Here is a 20,054-nt window from a genome sequence, read left to right as displayed (position 1 = left end):
GGGCATATCATTAACTTCAAACTGAAAATAAAGATTAAAGAACAAAGATAAGACGAATTTCATCAACCAAGGTATCATTTTAATCAGTATAAAGCGCCAACCTGACACGGCCTGTAGGTTACTGTGCACAATCCTGCTGACAGGCTCCTTTTAAGGGCATGTTAGATCCCAGCCTTAGGCTATGTGCACACGTTGCGGATTGTGCTGCAGATTCACAGCAGTTTTCCCTGAGTTTACAGTACCATGTAAACCTATGGAAAACAAAATCCGCCGTGCACATGCTGCGGAAAAAAACGCGCGGAAACGTAGCCTTGTTTATTCCGCAGCATGTCAATTCTTTGTGCGGATTCCGCAGCGGTTTACACCTGCTCCATAATAGGATTCCACAGGTGTAAAACTATTACACTAAGAGAAGGGTCGGTGACTCCTTCTGCAGCCAGTTTTTTTTTTTATATATGTACATTTTTTAAGTCTTTTTGAGCTCCATTTAGATGCAAGGGAATTATGGCAATGTATTACATTTTATGACAGATTTCTCTGTAATTAATGCCGTCATAGTTTAAAGCTTGTACTTATGGAGATCAGTATTGTGACTGAAAGCCAGAAAATGAAGTTTTCTCACACAATTCAGGTACAGTCATCTGGGCAAAGCTATAGTACTGAACTGTCAAAGCTGCATTTGGTGTTTGTGATTCAGTGCCACCCACTATCCATTGATATTGTGTTTAGCATATGAATTTGCGCTTGATTACATAGGTGACTGCTGCTTCCCTTAAGTGATCGGCACTGAGCAGCAATGTGCAATGATAAAAGTTCATTTTCCAGGACGTCCCTCCTGACAGCACCCTGGAGGACATCCTCCTCATCCTTGTCGGGACAGGAAACACACAAGAGTTTAAAGATCATGTCCCACCCCCAATTCCTCAGTTTTTTTCCTGTCCCTGCACGGAGGAACGCACGAAAAGAGCTGCGCAGGCTTACCGGGCTCAGGGGGATCGTGCGGCTTGCCAATACCCTTCCCCCTGTCAAGAGGCTCAGGGTCGAAACTTCCCGAGGGGGAGTCCCTCTACCCCAAAGGCCAGGAGCAGGACGATGCTCCTTTATAGAGCCATACCTCCCGGTGGGAGGCTCTCGGCTCTGGACGCGGTGCCACAGTGCAGAGGTCTGGAGTGAAGGGCTCCTCGCAGACAGCGGAGGGTTGCTGTCCTTTGTGATGCTACATCCAGCGTGGTACGCAGATCTTCCGAGTCAGAGCGGCTTCCCTAGTTTCGGTGGGACCGCTTCACTTCCGGTAACGTCACTTCCGGTATCGTCACTTCCGGTGACGTCTTGAAAGCGGGGAAGTGCAAGCGCTCCAGCGGTGGAACGCATAGCAGTGTGGACGCTTCTGGCAAATAGCGTCATGTGTCGTGCCGCGGTGCTTCTGGCTGCAGTTGCGGAAAGCAACTATGGAAGAAGACATGCTTGAGGATGGAGGGGTAAGTGCGCCTGGAGCAGTCCACCCTCACCTCAGATAGATCTTAGCACAGGTCTAGCCTATTACTCCCTATCTTATCTCGTTTAGGATAAGGGAACCCCCGCTGCTTCCCCGAACACAGCTAAAAGGCCCGGCAAGGTCTCGGTGAAGTCTAACAGATGTCCTGTATGCCATGTAAAGCTCCCGGACTCCCATGGCAAGACTCTGTGCACCTTGTACATCAAAGGTCATGAAAGATGAGCAATCATCGCTGCTTTTAGAAATGAGGTCCCTAATCTGGGAGGAGGTCCAGGCTTCTGTGTCCAGCCTCTCACAACATCCGTCCAGCCCCATCCCAGGCCGCAAACGAGCCAGGCGGGAAAGAGACCAGAGAAAGCCGGAGTATAGTTCTGATGACGGTTCAGATCTAAGGGACTCTGTCTCAGAAGAAGAGGGGGAGCTCCCCTCAGGGAGCCAGGACCAGCGTAGAAAGTACCTTTTCCAGTCAAAGGGAACGGACGAGCTTGTCCAGGCGGTGAGAAGTACCATGCAGATCGAGTAGACTTCCAAGCCACAGTCCAGAAAGGACCTGATGTTCGGGGGACTTATGTCACGGAAACACACAGTTTTTCCTATTAGTGAACATATGAAGGCCATGGTACTAGAGGAGTGGAAGCATTCTGAACGCTGGCTGGTTCTGTCTCGTGACTTTAAGGGTCGCTTACCATTTGACCCAGAGGAAGCCAAATTATGGGAAAAGATCCCTAAAATTGACATCCCAGTAGCAAAGGTCTCCAAAAAGACTGCCATCCCTTTTGAGGACTCGTCTAACCTGCGCGACCCTATGGACAGAAAAGCTAACATTCTCCTAAAGAGGGCCTGGGAAGCTTCTGCGGCCCTAATTAGGACAAACATAGCAGCCACTTCGGTGGCCAGATCTATGTACCTATGGATGGGTCAGTTGGAAGAGCATTTTTCCAATAAGACCCCTAGGACTGACATTCTAAGTTCCCTTCCCATTATGAGTCGGTTAGATTTTCAGCCAGAAACGGTTCCCTGTCTAATGCAGCTAGGAAGGCTGTGTGGTTAAGATCTTGGTCAGGAGATAACGCCTCTAAGACTAAGCTCTGCTCCATCCCATTTTCAGGGCTAAGGGTATTTGGGCCAGCCTTAGATACTATTCTAGAATCAGCCTCTGACAAAAACAAGGGGTTCCCTGAGGACAAACCTAAACGGCCTCAGCCCTTTTTGGTGAGGTTTCTTCTCCAGAAAACAGTACAACTTCAGAGGGCAGGGTAGGTCCAATAGAGGGTCCTACAGAGGTTCCCGTAGCCAGGGTAATAAGAACCGAGGTTTCTTCTTTAGCCCGACCTCCAAAACCAAAACACAGTGACGCCACTTGCATTGGGGGAAAGCTACATCATTTTGCAGGAAATTGGGCCCAAATCACTCAGAATCAGTGGGTTCGCAGAACCATAGCAGAGGGATACAGCATTGAGCTTTACTCCCCTCCTCCGGAAAGGTACATCTCTCCTACCATAGTTTCAGCAGACTCTGTCATACTGATAGACTTGCAGGACATGCTCAGTTCGGCAGTCATAATTCCGGTTCCCCCGTCAGAAGTAGGCAGGGGACAATACTCCTCCCTATTTTCCATCACAAAACCGTCCGGCGAGACCCGCACTATTATAAATCTAAAACCTTTGAATGCTTGGGTCAGATACAAAAGGTTCCGAATGGAATCTATCCGGTCGGCAATTCATCTCATAGATCGGGATTCTGTAATGTGCACTCTTGACCTGAAGAGTGCCTACAATAAGGTCCCTGTTCATCCCTCATCACAGAGGCTGCTAAGGTTCGTGGTAGCTCTGCCAACCCAGACCTGCCACTACCAGTTTCAATGCCTCCCCTTTGGGCTTGCTTCAGCGCCCCGTATCTTCACGAAGTTGGTATCAGAGGTGGTGGCCTTCCTGAGAAACCAGGGTATCATATTAATTCCATACCTGGACGACTTTCTCCTCGTGGCAAGATCAGTGGAGACTTTGACAGATCACAGAATTTGGACAATATCAGTAATGGAACACCTGGGCTGGGTCATAAACTGGCAGAAGTCCGACCTGATTGCAGATCACAGGAAGATCTTCCTGGGAGTGTGTCTAGATTCCAGACGCAGAATATCCCTCTTACCAGAGGACAAGCTGGAGGCAATTCGAGTCCGAGTCAGGTACCTAATGGAACACCAAATTTCCATAAGGGTCGCTATGAAACTGTTAGGCCTAATGACTGCATGTATTCCATGCATCAGATGGGCACAGTCACATTCAAGACTACTGCAGAGACAGATTCTGTCCATCTGGGATCGCCGCCAATCCTCACTAGACGGTCCTATGAGGCTATCAGGACCAGTACAGTAGTCTCTACGCTGGTGGACACAGACAGAGAATCTAAAGGTGGGAGTGTTATGGTCCACCTCCCCTTATGTAGTAGTCACCACGGACGCCAGCGCGTAGGGCTGGGGAGCTTATCTACAGGGCAGAATTCTCCAGGGCAGGTGGCCAGTAGACATCAAAGAGAGATCCTCCAACTTCAAAGAACTATGTGCCGTAATCGGCATAGATATGACGAAATTGTCTCACGCTCTTAAACTGTCATGTCAGGATATTGTCCGACAACATGACAATAGTTTCATTCTTGAAACAGGGAGGCCCAAGACACCGACCACTGCAGGACCTAGCGGAAAAAATATTCAGCTGGGTAGAAGGTACGGTTCTATTCATAACGGGAATTCACCTGGAAGGGTCTCAAAATGTGATAGCAGATTACCTAAGCAGACGTCGGGTGTGCCCAACCGAGTGGGAGCTGAACCAGGATATCTTCCAGGAGTTATGTCGTTGTTGGGAAACCCCAAGATAGACCTGTTTGCAAACAGAAGAAACTCGAAGGTCTCAAAATTCTTCTCTCTGAACCCTTTGGATCTTCCAGACGGGATAGATGCCCTGAGCCAAAGGTGGGTGGAACCTCTCTCATATGCGTTTCCACCCCTGGTGCTGATCCCAGCCGTGCTACGGAAGATCAAGGAGGACCGAGCAAAGGTCATTTTGGTCGTCCCGTACTGGCCTAGAAGGAGCTGGTTTCCTCTGCTAGGGGCCTTGGCGATCGACAACCCAATCTAGCTTCCCCTTCGGGAGGATGTCATTCACCAGGGTCCGATTTACCACCAAAACCCAGGGGAACTCCATCTTTCAGCCTGGATCCTGAAAGTGACATCTTGAAGGCTAAACGCTTATCAGATCAGGTCATAGCCACTATCCAGGCCAGTAGAAAACCAGTCACATTGGCAATTTACCTAAAAATATGGAAACGATTCTGTCTGGAGGGTGGCAGGTCTGATGTTGTGGCAGATACCCCGTACATACCTAGAATCTAAAACTTCCTTCAGGCAGGGTTCAACAAGGGCCTTAGACCAAGCACCTTGAAGGTGCAGGTCTCAGCATTAAGCTCTTTCTTTGACTATCCTCTAGCATCTCACCCGTGGATAGTAAGGTTCATCTGAGCTACTCAGAGGCTGCGCCCCACCATTAGGCAGTTGACTCCACCTTGGGACCTTAACTTGGTCCTCAGGTCCTTGTGTAAGGGATCATACGCTCTGGGCGAGAATATGCCTATATCAATTTGCACACGGAAAACTGCATTCTTAGTAGCAATCACCACGGCTAAGAGGGTGGGGGAGATCCAAGCCCTATGTGCCAAAGACCCATATCTCCAGATCAGGGAGGATAGTTTAATCCTGAAATTAGATCCCTCATTCATACCAAAGGTAGGCTCTGAAAAAAAACGAAATCAGGAGATAGTGTTACCTTCCTCTTGTAACAACCCTTCCAATGCGAAGGAGAAAGCCCTTCACTCTCTGGATGTCAGACAGGCGGTTTTAGATTATCTAGAGGCCATCAGTTCCTGGCGGATGGATCCAAACCTGTTTATTCTTTTTGGGGGAAATAATAAGGGTAAAAAGGCCTCTAAGGCCTCAATCGCAAGCTAAGGGGATTTCTAATCCAGCAGGTCTATGTGCCCACTCTACACGTGGGATATCTGCTTCCTGGGCCAAGAGGGCAGGAGCATCATTAGAGCAGATCTGTAGGGCAGCAACATGGGCCAGTGCTGACGCTTTCTGCAAACACTACAAACTTGATGTACTGTCTGGTCAGCAGACCTCTTTTGGTAGGAAAGTTCTCCATGCGGTAATCCCACCCTAGGGAGGTGCTTTGGTGCTCTCCAGGGTGCTGTCAGGAGAGACGTCCTGGAAAATAGGCATTAGACCTACCGGTAATTATGTTTCCAGGAGACCATCCTGACAGCACTGATAGTTCTCCCTGGCTTGTTGATATGTCATATGATGTAATATGATTCTGTCATTAAAGTGTTATTTGCATTTTCCATGACGTGGTTCTTGTTACAACACTGAGGAATTGGGGTTGGGACATGACCTTTAAACTCTCGTGTGTTTCCTGTCCCGGCAAGGAGGAGGAGGACGTCCTCCAGGGTGCTGTCAGGATGGACTCCTGGAAACCTAATTACCGGTAGGTCTAATGCCTATTTTTCAGGCTTATGCTTACACTTATCATTTCCACAGGGGCACATTTGAAAAGGTAACATTGTGATAGCATTAGTTAAATATGGAACTCAGTGACAACATGGTCCCTTTAAATTATCTGATAGTGCAGCCAACGTATCTAATATTGTGTTATTCTATGTGTGTAGTTACAGTTGCAATCAAAATTATTCAACCCTATTGCAAATTAGGTTTATTAGCAAAATTGAAAAATTTTCCCGTTTGCAATAAGTCAGTCAAATAAGAGTGAATTAAATAAGAGAGCAGAGTTGAGACCAGCTGTGCCCCAAAACAAATGCTTTGGAGCCGGAGCTGGTTTTTGCACTGCTTGCTCGCTGCCTTCTCTCCTTTTCAATGTACACTAGCACTCCTTTGCTGGCTTGTCACTTCTCTTTATAGCCAGCCAGTGACCATACTGTCACTGCGCAGTCTCATATACAACTGTAAGCATGTAGCTCATACTCGGCATGCATTGGAATCGATAACCAATGCTTTGTCAGTACAGCAGGGACTAGATCAGCCCCTGAAACAGATGTCACTGATTGCGCTTCATTTTGGGTGTGGGGGAGGAAGTTGTGGCAGTGACCACAGCCACCGCCTCCTAATGTTGTCCCATTTTAGTATCCCAAGCACTGGGGATTCTCAATCATTGTCATCAAAATGGAAGATTAAAAAACAACAAAGAAAAAAAGGAATGGAGTAGAGAAGAAGAGAGGGAGCGGTAGGGAATTTTTAATTAAACTATACACTGCGTTCCAAATTATTATGCAAATACTATGTTTCTGCTTATCATTAATGACCGATGCAAATGAGTTTGTATTATGTTCAAAGCATCAACTGTTGGGGTATAAATGAAATTTGATAAGATTTTTTTTGTTTTCCAAGATAAAAGAAATCAAAATGCACCGTTCCAAATTATTATGCACAACAGCGTTTCCAAACATTTTATAGGTTGTGAAGAACTGAAAATGGTCATTTTAAATTGCAGCGTTAAGAGGACACACTTACTGAAATTAAAAGCTATTCCAAACCAAGACATTTCAACTGGCCAAGTTACATGATTACATTGGACCGCTTCTTTGATATCACCTTCACAATTCTTACATCTCTTGAATTTGTGAGTTTTTGGAGAGTTTCTGCTTTAATTTCTTCGCTAGATGTCAGAATAGGCTTCCAAAGCTGCTGTTTTGATGTGAACTGCCTCCCACCCTCTAAAGGTCTTTCGCGTGAGGATACTCCAATGGTTTTCAGTGGGGTTGAACCTAGGGGAGACTACACTACGAGTTTCTCTCCTTTTATGACCATAGCAGCCTATGTAGTGATTGAGGGCTACGGGGATTATACCTCATCTAGCACTGCGTTACGCTTTGCTCTCTGTCTGTGGTGCAGCAAAACTAACCCAGCAATGATGTCAGAAGGAATAATATCCAGATCCCGGAAAAACTCAGCAAACAGGCAATTTCTGAATAAGCATCCTAAAGGAAAGGGAAATTTATTTATGGCTTTTGACATGGGGTAATGATAGCCCAACTGATTGTTCATAGCACACTGTTTAGACCCCCATGCACATATCATTCAGCCATCAGCTTTCTCCCACATATAGAGGAACGCTCGGACTAGAATTCTTGTGTTATCTACAAGGGGACTCCTGCCCAAATCATCTGACAGCAGATTATATACCTGAGAACGAAAGGATTGACCATTGCCAGGATCTTCCTCTTCCTTGACGATATCAGTCAGCGGAGATGATACTTTGTATGGAAGCCTCCCGATAGGCACAACATGCGCTAGGATATTAAATTAGCATCAGTCAGCATTCAATATATCTGTCCACGTAAAAGGACTGGGTACACATATCCTACACAACAATAGCATACAGCATGGGTTGCTACCAGAGTAAGGCAGGAATCTACTTTAAAGATTTTTTTAAATCCCTTTTTTTTTTTGTTCCATGGTATTCACGGATGTTCATCGTCAATGGCGCTGGGGTAGGATAATATACAAATCCTATACTCCCTCCTGGGCCAGTGTCATGTGTGCACCGCTGGTCTCAGGTCATCATAAGACTGCTGCTGCAAATCATTGAACATGATTTCAAGGGAAACTGGTCACCCTCTGGGACGCTTTTAATCTATTACTATGGGCATACAGGTAATAGAATGGTTAGACCAGTCTTACCTTTTTCATTCTATTACATGTATGCCCATAGTAATATCTTAAAAGCATCCCAGAGAGTGACAGCTTTCCCTTGAAGGGAACCTGTCAGGTGCGATAATGTTATTAACATGTAGATTAACATTGTTGTGATGCTCCCTAGCAGTGCAACAGCTTGGAGAAACTGAAAGGGAACCTGTCACCGAGTTTGGCCAGTAAGAGATGCGGCCATCACCTTTCAGGGCTGGTATACAGCTTTTTATAATTCTATATATCTGACCCAACACAACCTGCAAGAGAAGAAAAATAACTTTTATTATACTCACCAGCGGGGAGGTCCAGTCTGAGGGGCGTTACTGGTCTTGGTCCGGTGCCTTCCTTCTTCTTGTGATGCCGCCCTCCTGCTTGCTTCACGTGGATTACGCGTCTCCTCGGCGCAGGAGTACTTCTCTGCCCTGTTAAGGGCAGAGCAAATTACTGCAGTGTGCAGGTGCCGGGAAAGGTCAAAGAGCCCCAGAGCATGCGCACTGCAGTACTTTGCTCTGCCCTCGACAGGGCAGAGAAGTACGCCTATGTAGGACCGCTGTGCTGAGGAGACTGCGGGTGATGAAGGGATGCGTCATCCACATGAACCAACATCACAGCCTTGCTGGGACATGATGGCTATCTGGACCATCCAGGGTTTTACTGCACTCAACAGTAAACAACAGTGTTTTAAAATGAGTCTTTATGTATGTCTAGCCTGACTGCAACCATTTTTACTTTACTTAGTGGTAGCCGATTACTAGGTTTATGCACAACTGCAAGCCTCTGGATGATTCTACACCTTGAGGTTTGAGGGTCTCCAGAGGTACTCACATTTTCAGCTGCTCTCTTAATCCGATGAATTTGCATGGCATAAACCTTTCTCTACACAAACCCATCTGTTCTGTATCACCCACAAATCTCTTCACAGTACAATGATCACACTTAGTTTTTTGTAAATTAGCTAATGTTTTTATGGCCTGTACGAGACATTGCACTATTTAACACTTTTTGGCAGCAGAAAGATCCTTTTTCCTTCTTTTTTCAACAGCAGAAAAAAAGAAAAAAAGGCAGTAACACTTACTGTACCTGCCCAGATCTTGGAACAAATGCACTGCAGGGTGCAGCCAGCCCATGAAGCAAGATGTTAGCAACACAGGTGCAAAATACCAGATCAACAGCCACTCTCCACATACCCACTCCTGGAGGGGGTGACTGCCCAGTATACAATTGCACAATAAAGGCCCACATAGGGCGTTGTTCACACAATGGTACTGCATAGTGTCTGGTTCACAGCCTATTAGTCACGCCCCTACTTTTCGATTAGGCGGGCTGGCCAGTACACTCTCAATGCATCCCACTGCGAACACCCCTCATGCGAGACCGAACTTGTTTGGGCTTGGCTGCGCCCCGAAAAATATAGTGCAAAAAATATACAAAAATAGTGAGGTATTGTTTTTTTTTTTCTGCTGTTGAAAATTGAATTTTTGTAGACCTTGAGTCTCTAGTGGCTTTGCTATTTAGTTTAGTGTAGGACTCGTAAGCGTGGGGACCCTTGGCGCGGGTTACGAGCTTGCGTATTTTGGCCAAAATATCAACCAATACCTCACTATTTTTGTATATTTTTTGCACTATATTTTTCGGGGTGCAGCCAAGCCCAAACAAGTTTGGTCTCGCATGAGGGGTGTTCGCACTGGGATGCATTGAGAGTGTACTGGCCAGCCCGCCTAATCGAAAAGTAGAGGCGTGACTAATAGGCTGTGAACCAGACACTATGCAGTACCATTGTGTGAACAACACCCTATGTTGGCCTTTATTGTGCAATTGTATACTGGCAGTCACCCCCTCCAGGAGTGGGTATGTGGAGAGTGGCTGTTGATCTGGTATTTTGCACCTGTGTTGCTAACATCTTGCTTTATGGGCTGGCTGCACCCTGCAGTGCATTTGTTCCAAGATCTGGGCAGGTAAGTGTTCCTGCCTTTTTTTATTTTTCTGCTGTTGAAAATTGAATTTTTGTAGACCTTGAGTCTATCATTTTTCCTTCCCATATTGCTTGAAACCACTTAAATCCAATTTACATTATAATTTGGAATGTGGTATATTAGAAAAGTGATATGATTATTATATGAAATATGTAGACACTTTGGACTAAGTTCAGTTTTGGATCCAGAAAACCAATTTAAACATTCAAACTCTTCATGACAAGCTCGTTTCTTAGTTAATAGTACACTTTTGACTATTATGCCCTACTGCAAACATGATACATACCCACATTCCTAAGGAATCTTAGTCCATTTTTCGTGGGCAGTGGCCTTCAGTTCAGTAATATTCATGGGCTTGTGTTCTGTAACCCCTTCTTCAAATCCTTTCAAATATTTTTTATGAGGTTCAAGTGCCAGTCACTCCAGAGTATTCCAGGAGTTCTGAAATCCAGCCTTGGTGTACTTCAAAGTATGCTTGGTATTGTTGTCCTGTTGAAAGGTCCAATGACTTCCTAGCTTCAGCTTCCTCATAGGAGGCATGTAGTTTTCTTTTAGGATTCCATTATAGGTGATTGACTCTTTGGATAACTGAAATCAATCTCAAACATCTGTGATAATTAGTTTGCCAGATGAGCCCAATTAAAGAAAAACTACTTAAGAAGGACATTCCACATTATTAAGCAGGCCATAGGTTTCCAGTAATATGGGACAGAAAAAGGACCTCTCTGCTGCTGAAAAGTATTAAATTATTGCAAATGTGTATAAACCTACTATTCGGCCACCCCTAAAGAGTGCTCACAATCAGAAATGGTTGCAATAGGCCAGGACACATACCGGTACATTAAGACTAATTTTAAAAGTCTTGTTTACTGTTGAGTGCCATGCAACCGTGGATGTTCCAAAAGGATGGCGTAGTACATGGTTTGTGGCTGGCTACCATGTCTCAACAAGTGGGAGACGTAATCAAGGAGGTGGCGGAGTCATGTTTTGGGTTGGAATTATGGGGAAAGATCTGGTAGACCCCTTTATGGTCTCTAAAGATGTGACAATTACCTCGGCAAAGTATATAGAGTTTCTGACTAACCAATTTCTTCCTTGGTACAAAAAGAAGAACCATGCCAGTTGTAGCAAAATCATCATCCGCGGCATCCAACCCGCAGCGGCCAGATGTTACAACATAGTGGATGGGATTACAAGAAATCCCATGCCCACTATGCGTGCACAGACGCCTGCGGCTCACCTGCGGAGATGGACATGCGGGACGGACCTGTACATTATATTGGGTGCAGTGATTCCGCACGGTTCAATGAATACCTGTGGAATTACCGGCCTTCAAAAGCCGGCCGCGCTTTGGATGCAGCGGGCATGTGCTGCGTCCAAAGCACTGCCCAATACTGAACGTGTGGACATATCCTTGCAGTTCTTAAAGCATGTGATCTATGAGGATGAGAGGCAGTTCATATCAAAACAGCACCTCTGGGAGGCTACTCTGACATTTTGCAAATAAATTTAAGCAGAAACTAAAACAAACTTGGCCTGAAATGTGATTTCAGTAAATGTGACCTGTTAATCCTGCAAATTCAACAAATGACCATTTTCAGTTCTTTTCTGTTTGGAAACTCTGTTGTGCATAATAATTTGGAACCGTGAATTTTGAGTATTTTTCTTTCTTTAATTTTGAAGAAAAAATACTGTTATCATTGGGAGGTTTGTCCAATAAAATAATGGTTGATGATATGAATATTATACTGACTCATTTACATAGACCATTTAGGAAAATCTTAACTCTCTGACTTTGATTGTTTATACAGAATATTTGTCTCCTTTTTTACTTATGTGCTTTTTATAATTATTTTCCATAGGACTTTATTACAGAAAATGCCGACTAGCTTCAAAAACAGACATCAATCACAATACCAAATTATTTTGCTTTGAACTGCCTCGTTGTTGTCATCTTCAGGTTCCAGTGGGTCATCATGTTTACCTAATGCTAACAGTTGAAGGTAGAAAAATTATTTTTATGACTTATATTTTTACACTACAATGGAAAAAATGTAATGGAAAAAAACACAGGCAGCAATTGTTTCTTAACGCTTATCTTAAAAAAACAAAGGAAAAAGTGCCTCAACAACCTAATTTAATAAAGCTTCCTTAACTATGTAAGTTTAGCTTGGAACATTGTATTAATTTACATTTTATTGGAATACTAGCATTCTGGAAGATTATGGATTCATTTTGTGGTTTACTTTGATTAATTATTTTCTAGCAAGCACTATTCAGAAAAAAATCATTTTAAAGGCGATAAGAATTATGTGCAGGAATTTCAGGACCTGTGCAGTGTTTCATAATAAATGAAAATCTAATGTGGTCATGATGTAATGTTGAGGCATAGTTGCTGTGTTTGAGTGGATGGCACGTAATTATATATAAAGAAAATAACATGTATTAATACAACCACAGTTCAAAAAAGTTGGGACACTGTAAAATGTAATGAAGTTAAAATAAACAAAATTATCCAGCTCACCCTTTCCAAAATTGATCCACGCAGTGGGAAAGCCTGGAAAGCATGCCTTCTTGACGTGTTAGATAGATATGTCCATGAAAAGTGATAGACCCAGCTTCTAATATATATATACACTCACTGGCCACTTTATTAGGTACACCTGTCCAACTTCTTGTTAACACTTAATTTCTAATCAGCCAATCACATGGCGGCAACTCAGTGCATTTAGGCATGTAGACATGGTCAAGACAATCTTCTGCAGTTCAAACCGAGCATCAGTATGGGGAAGAAAGGTGATTTGAGTGCGTTTGAACGTGGCATGGTTGTTGGTGCCAGAAGGGCTGGTCTGAGTATTTCAGAAACTGCTGATCTACTGGGATTTTCACGCACAACCATCTCTAGGGTTTACAGAGAATGGTCCGAAAAAGAAAAAAAATCCAGTGAGCGGCAGTTCTGTGGGCGGAAATGCCTTGTTGATGCCAGAGGTCAGAGGAGAATGGGCAGACTGGTTCGAGCTGATAGAAAGGCAACAGTGACTCAAATCGCCACCCGTTACAACCAAGGTAGGCCTAAGAGCATCTCTGAACGCACAGTGCGTCGAACTTTGAGGCAGATGGGCTACAGCAGCAGAAGACCACACCGGGTACCACTCCTTTCAGCTAAGAACAGGAAACTGAGGCTACAATTTGTACAAGCTCATCGAAATTGGACAGTAGAAGATTGGAAAAACGTTGCTTGGTCTGATGAGTCTCGATTTCTGCTGCGACATTCGCATGGTAGGGTCAGAATTTGGCGTAAACAACATGAAAGCATGGATCCATCCTGCCTTGTATGGAGCATCTTTGGGATGTGCAGCTGACAAATCTGCGGCAACTGTGTGATGCCATCATGTCAATATGGACCAAAATCTCTGAGGAATGCTTCCAGCACCTTGTTGAATCTATGCCACGAAGAATTGAGGCAGTTCTGAAGGCAAAAGGGGGTCCAACCCGTTACTAGCATGGTGTACCTAATAAAGTGGCCGGTGAGTATATATATATATATATATATATATATATATATATATATATATATATATATATACATATATATATATATACAGTATATAAAGATCACATTTTATTTAATCCATTTAAAAAGTGAAAAAATATACAGTTGTGCTCAAAAGTTTACATACCCCTGCGGAGTTTTTGCTTTCTTGGCCTTTTTTCTCAAAATATAAAAGCACCAAAACTTTTTCTCCACTCATGACTAATAGTTGGGTGAAGCCGTTTATTGTTAATCTACTGTGTTTTATCTTTTTAAATCATAATGACAACCCAAAACATCCAATAATGTATTTAGTAATAAAGTACATGTACAGTGATCTACACAAGTACTGTGCTAATAGATGTCACTGACATCTTATATCTATCTATTCTATGTGTATATATCTATTGTATTCTGTCGGGTCACACTTTACTCGGCAGATGATTTGCCTTTCAAAGGACATGGGTGTGTAAAAATAGGACAGCACTTGCATGGTCCGAATGCCGTGCAAGTTTTTTTATCACACCCATTGACTTGCATTGGCTAGTCTCATATTTTTTCTCATCCTGATCTGAGCTGAGAAAAAAATTGACATAGGTCAGAGTGCAAGCCGATTTTTTGTATTGGATTGCACTTGTCCGTTTTCCTCGCAGATACGTTTGAGCCATAATGTAGGAACAGACTGCCCTTGTAAAGTTATTGCTGGACTTGTCTTTGAAAAAGCTACATGCGCATATAAATAGTTTGGGGTGTGAAATCCTGCTGACAGATTCCCTTCAAGATAAACTAGGCTAAAAACTTCTATCAGTTGTGATTTTCTACTAGTGCACTATATTTCAAATATAGACCAACAATGGAACCATCAGTAATAAATGGCTATATAGACCAATAGCCTTGTGGTAAGGTCTATAGTACAACATTTGAATAGGACACTCCTTATGCGCACTTGGGCGGTTATATTAGTTTCTATTGCATCTCCCCCACTTATTCCAACATATATTGACACTATGGTACTATATCTATATATGTGATTTGACTACTGAGGACACTGCAGCCACTTGTCTACCTGATCCTAATGCTTGTGCTATTTACAGATGATACTGTTTGATTTCATTTTGTCAAGTTTTAATGTCTAATAAATTTATATTTTTTGTATTAATTCACGTGGTTTGGACATTGTGCTCCATTTTCTTCTTGTTAGTGCACTATATTAGTTCAGAGATTATACCTTTTTTGAGTAAGAAGCTACTTTGAGCAGTCAAGGTAAACCTCCATCCAAGTTGGATTTGGTCAATTTTTAATTGCTGTAATTGTATTTGTTTCAGATATGGAATTAGTAAAGCCGTATACACCGGTGTCAAAGGACTTAGTAATCAACTCTTTACAGTCAACTCTCTGTGATAAGAATTATATTTACATGATGATTAAAATCTACACAAATGGAACTTTCACTCCACACATCGATAAATTAGAATTGGGTAAGACATTGCGTTTTTGGGGTTTTTAAAGAAAATATGTGAAATTTATATTAAAAGCTTAGAGAAATGTAATCAACTTTTTCAATACACTGACTGTGAGTACATATAGTCATAAATATAAATAAATTCATGTTTGCTGTGACTTATCTATGTAGCTTTTTGTTACACAATGAAGAAACCAGAAAATGGATGTAACTGTGAAGTGAGGAACATCAAACAAAAGCAAAAAAGAAAGGAAAGCCGGCACAGCCTTGAGTAAATCTAAAATTGATTCTTCTTTATTGATTTCTCCGTTAAAAAGTTATATTTACGATGAAGCAACCCATGTAATTTTTCAATGGAGGAATCAATTTTAAATTTAATCACAGATGTGCCGACTTTGTTTTTTTTTCCCCCAAATATGCCACATTTAGAGGGACGTGCAAGCCTTTGAGAACAACTTATCCATAACATTTAAAGGCAATTTAAAATAAATTCCAACAAAATTGTAAACATGATTTAGTATGTGAGAATATGTTTCTACTTTGTCGTTGCAGTCATTTTTTTTTTTTTTTGCAAAAGTCTAAAAAAAAAGTGCTGCCATATTGATTGTTACTTTAGAATTAGAAACAAATGACCCCACTGTTATTTTGATCTGAGTGTTGTATTACAAAGAAACAGCTATTGTGATTGTGGCAGCAAAGTAGCAGAAAAGCTAGATCTGAAAATAAAAAATGAAATAATTGCAAAACCATTGACTGTTGATTTAAATTGAGGTTTACCAGTGTAGACTGGAATTGCATCTCCAGGTTTTCTTCCAGCCGAAGGCCGGGAGTAGATCCCGAAAGAAGGAAATGTGTAAAAGAAAAACTGATACTTCTATTGTCTTTTGCATCCTCTCCCGTATTTGGTTCAAAAAACTGTATCATAAGCGTATATGCACATGGAGTAGGTTTTCTTTTCTATTTGTAGCGGGTTAGGTTTAAAAATTCTTGAAAGATTCTTCAGATACTTTTTTACTTCATCCCTCTATTTTTTTCCACTTTGTTTGCTGTTATAAAGCATAGCAATGCACGAGCAAAGCAATGCTTTATAACTGTCAGCGCTGCAATGACACAACCTCTTAGGCCATGCAAGATTGCCATAGCCTGGTGACCCGGATGTCGTCTTGACGACCTCGGTTCATCATGGCAATGATCGGGCCCTCGCAATGATGTCGATAACGATCGCAGCATTTAGGGGATAAACTGCCAGGAGTGTTGTGGGCACTGCTCCTTGCCATGACAACCGAGTGTTAGCTGTCATGTTCGCTGAACACCTGGCGCCGTTCGAGCATGCACAGAGCCAGGACGTATCCATACATCCTAGGCCAGGAATGCCTTTTCAACAAGGACATATGGATATGTCTGGGGTCGTTAAAGAGAGTTTGTCAGCCAAAACTGACATCATATGTTAAGCAAATGCCTCCTTCTCCCTAACTGGTGAGTGATAGCACTGTGGCGACATCGTATTTAATCTGAATTATCCAGATATATTTTTTCAGTAGGCCCAGGGACATGACCTAGAGTTCATGTGAGAATGACTGTTGACCCTAAGGGTACTGTCACACTCTGCAACTTTCCAACGATCACGACCAGCGATACGACCTGGCCGTGATCGTTGGAAAGTCGTTGTGTGGTCGCTGGAGAGCTGTCACACAGACCGCTCTCCAGCGATCAACGATGCCGAGGTCCCGGGTAACCAGGGTAAACATCGGGTTACTAAGCGCAGGGCCGCGCTTAGTAACCCGATGTTTACCGTGGTTACCAGCATAAAAGTAAAAAAAAAAAAAAAAAACGTACATACTCACATTCCGGTGTCCTTCAGGTCCCTAGCCGTCTGCTTCCCGCACTGACTGAGTGCCGCCGTAAAGTGAAAGCAGATCACAGCGGTGACGTCGCCGCTGTGATCTGCTCTCACTTTCCGGCCGGCAGTCAGTCAGAGCGGGAAGCAGACGGCTAGGGACCTGAAGGACACCGGAATGTGAGTATGTACGGTTTGGTTTTTTTTACTTTTACGCTGGTAACCACGGTAAACATCGGGTTACTAAGCGCGGCCCTGCGCTTAGTAACCCGATGTTTACCCTGGTTACAAGCGAACGCATCGCTGGATCGCTGTCACACACAACGATCCAGCGATGACAGCGGGAGATCCAGCGACGAAAGAAAGTTCCAAACGATCTGCTACGACGTACGATTCTCAGCAGGGTCCCTGATCGCAGTAGCGTGTCAGACACTGCGATATCGTATGGATATCGCTGGAACGTCACGGATCGTACCGTCGTAGCGACCAAAGTGCCACTGTGTGACAGTACCCTTATTGTCATTGAATTATTGTTCACTGGCTGCATTTGTTGACAGACTGCTGATTAGCTATTGTATCTGTCCCAGTATTTCAGTCCTAGTATAGTTCTACTATCTTTTGGAAACAAAGACACAATGTTTGAATGTTTGTTAATATGTTGACCTATTGGTGATCTTCAATATGAAGGACAATCTATGCATGTTGTTTGAATACTCCAGCAGTGAGGAATGGCCTCCTTCCACCTTCCCCCAAGCCTGTGGTGGAAATACTGAATGAATAGTTGTGACTAGGGTTGAGCGACCTTTGCTTTTTTAGGGTCGAGTTGGGTTTTGTGAAACCCGACCTTCTCGAAAGTCGGATCGCGTGAAATCGGTCGATTCTACTGTAAAGTCGGGCCCCGGACCGGAACACGAAACCCAATGCAAGTCAATGTGGACTCTCTCTCTCTCTCTCTCTCTCTCTCTCTCTCTCTCTCTCTCTCCCTCTCTCTCCCTCTCCCTCTCCCTCTCCCTCTCCCCTCCGTGCAAAGCATATGTTGTGTTTGCGGAAATCACTGCAGCCCAAACGGTAATATGGCTCTATGACGCCGCAGAAACCAGGCCGGAACCTATGTCATCACGCTGCCCACACTCCTTAATTGGCTGAAAAAATGGCGGGGAAGGCGTCATACAAAACGCGACTTTGGCGCCAAGTTCGCCGACCACGTGGCCGACCCCACGCTGGAGTCGGGTCGGGTTTCACGAAACCCGACTTTGCCAAAAGTCGGCGACTTTTGAAAATGAACAATCCGTTTCGCTCAACCCTAGTTGTGACCTATAAAAAGGAGGATGGATCATAATTACAACTGAAGAAATACAGAGCTGTCTCATTGAACCCTCAGACATTTAGAGAATACAGGTTGGGACAATCGGGTCACCTGGCCACATACCTCTCTGCTCTCGGTTAGCTACCTAAGCTTGTCATTACCTCCTTGCTGTGGGGACCCGCCAAAAGCTGGGAGCCTCTAGTGGGGGTATGCGGCACTGGAAGCAGCTCTAATTCCGGTGAGTCAGCGGAAGGGTGAGACTCTGTAATTTGCACCATCTTTGGTATTTGCTGGGACCACGGTTTTGTATGCTATTGTGTGTTGGTGGTTCAATAAATTATTGCCATACTGTTTTACACTCACCGTGTGTTGTCTGAGCAGTTTTCTGCACACGGGGAGAGAGTGCAGGCGTTCAGTGGTATAAGCCCTGGTCCAAGCAGTCTTTCTAAAGAACGGACAAGAGCTCCCACTGACCCCAGTGTCTCCACAAGCACTGGTTTACTTGAGCTTTAGCTGCAGACAGTGCTTGCTCCAGGCAAAACAGTGCTGTCAATCACCAGTGAAGGGAGGTGGGGTATGAAGAACCATTGGGCATTATTCTGATGCACTTTTATTCCACAGAAAGGGAACAGTGTGAAGCAAAATTGGCATATTTCATTTTCAGTTTCTGAAGAATGAAGGCAACAATTAGAATTCTAAAGGTGCAAGTTCATAGGGACTATATACCCCACAAGGTTATGTGCTTAGGTTGTACTGTCAGTTTGGGCTGATAGAATTCTTGATCCATTTTTGATCCACCCATAAATTTTAAGCAAGCAGGCAGTCCAGCTCCTACTCTGCAGTGAGTGGCGTTTTAAAATATCACTCCATAACAGCGCAACTACATGCGATTGTCACCTTGTGGGAATAGGCATCTGCCTGTCTGACAGCTGGAGTTCCCATAGAGAAGGCTGAGACTGTTTAGCCCCTTCCCGACATGCGCTATACGGCGCCGCAATCGCACTGACTCAAGCTGAGCGCTGCTGCTATCAGCTGTGGGCGTCAGCTCTATGTGAGAGCCGACACCCCGCAGCAATGCTAGCTTAGTTTAACCCCTCTGATGCCACTGTCAATAGTGACAGTGACAGCGACATCGAGGAGCATCGCACAGGGATGCGGGGTCCTGCATGGAAGGTGGCTTGTCAGTGCCTGCTAAGAACAGTGCAGAAGCATTGCAGAATATCAGATCAGCGATCTGTTACTATACAGTGATGTCCTATCCTGGGACAATGTAAAAAAGTATTTTAAAAAAATCCCTAAAGAACAAAAAACTAAGAAAAAATATGAATCCACTAAATATTTATTTAAAAAAATTTAACAAAAAAAGTATGCATATTTGCTCAAGTGCATATGTGTAGAAAGTATCTCTAATAGAGTGTCAGCACCATATAGGGAGTAATAAACCGTGATCAGCTGTTGTATATGCAGGAGTTTCCCTTGATGTGGATGACTGTTAGGCTATGGCTGCTGGTGTCAGACTTTCCTCAACCCCGACGTACGTTTGGAATATCCTTTTTCCACATATGCACTTGCACATTTTGTATATACTCTTGGCAGTATGCAGATACTTTATAGTTGGGTTGATGTACTTTGTATTACTTGCGTTTTTATGAGATCATTACTCTGCATCAGGATACTAGTGGATCTGAGTGC

General features: G+C 43.7%; 1 protein-coding gene across 2 annotated transcripts in view; it reads left to right on the top strand.

Annotated features, from left to right (window-relative positions):
- The window catches only part of CYB5R4 (cytochrome b5 reductase 4), a 389,372-nt gene that overhangs the window by 267,580 nt on the left and 101,738 nt on the right, over positions 1-20,054 (top strand). For both annotated transcript variants that reach the window (XM_077289796.1, XM_077289795.1), the window contains 2 exons: positions 12,088-12,228; positions 15,083-15,235. In XM_077289796.1, the coding sequence (XP_077145911.1) occupies positions 12,088-12,228; positions 15,083-15,235 (294 nt within the window). The remainder of the gene's footprint in view (positions 1-12,087; positions 12,229-15,082; positions 15,236-20,054) is intronic.

The sequence above is a fragment of the Ranitomeya variabilis genome, chromosome 2 (assembly GCF_051348905.1).
Source record: "Ranitomeya variabilis isolate aRanVar5 chromosome 2, aRanVar5.hap1, whole genome shotgun sequence".
NCBI classification, from domain to species: Eukaryota; Metazoa; Chordata; class Amphibia; order Anura; family Dendrobatidae; genus Ranitomeya; species Ranitomeya variabilis.
Note: the sequence above shows the minus strand (reverse complement) of the source record. Positions and strands in the feature narration are given on the sequence as shown.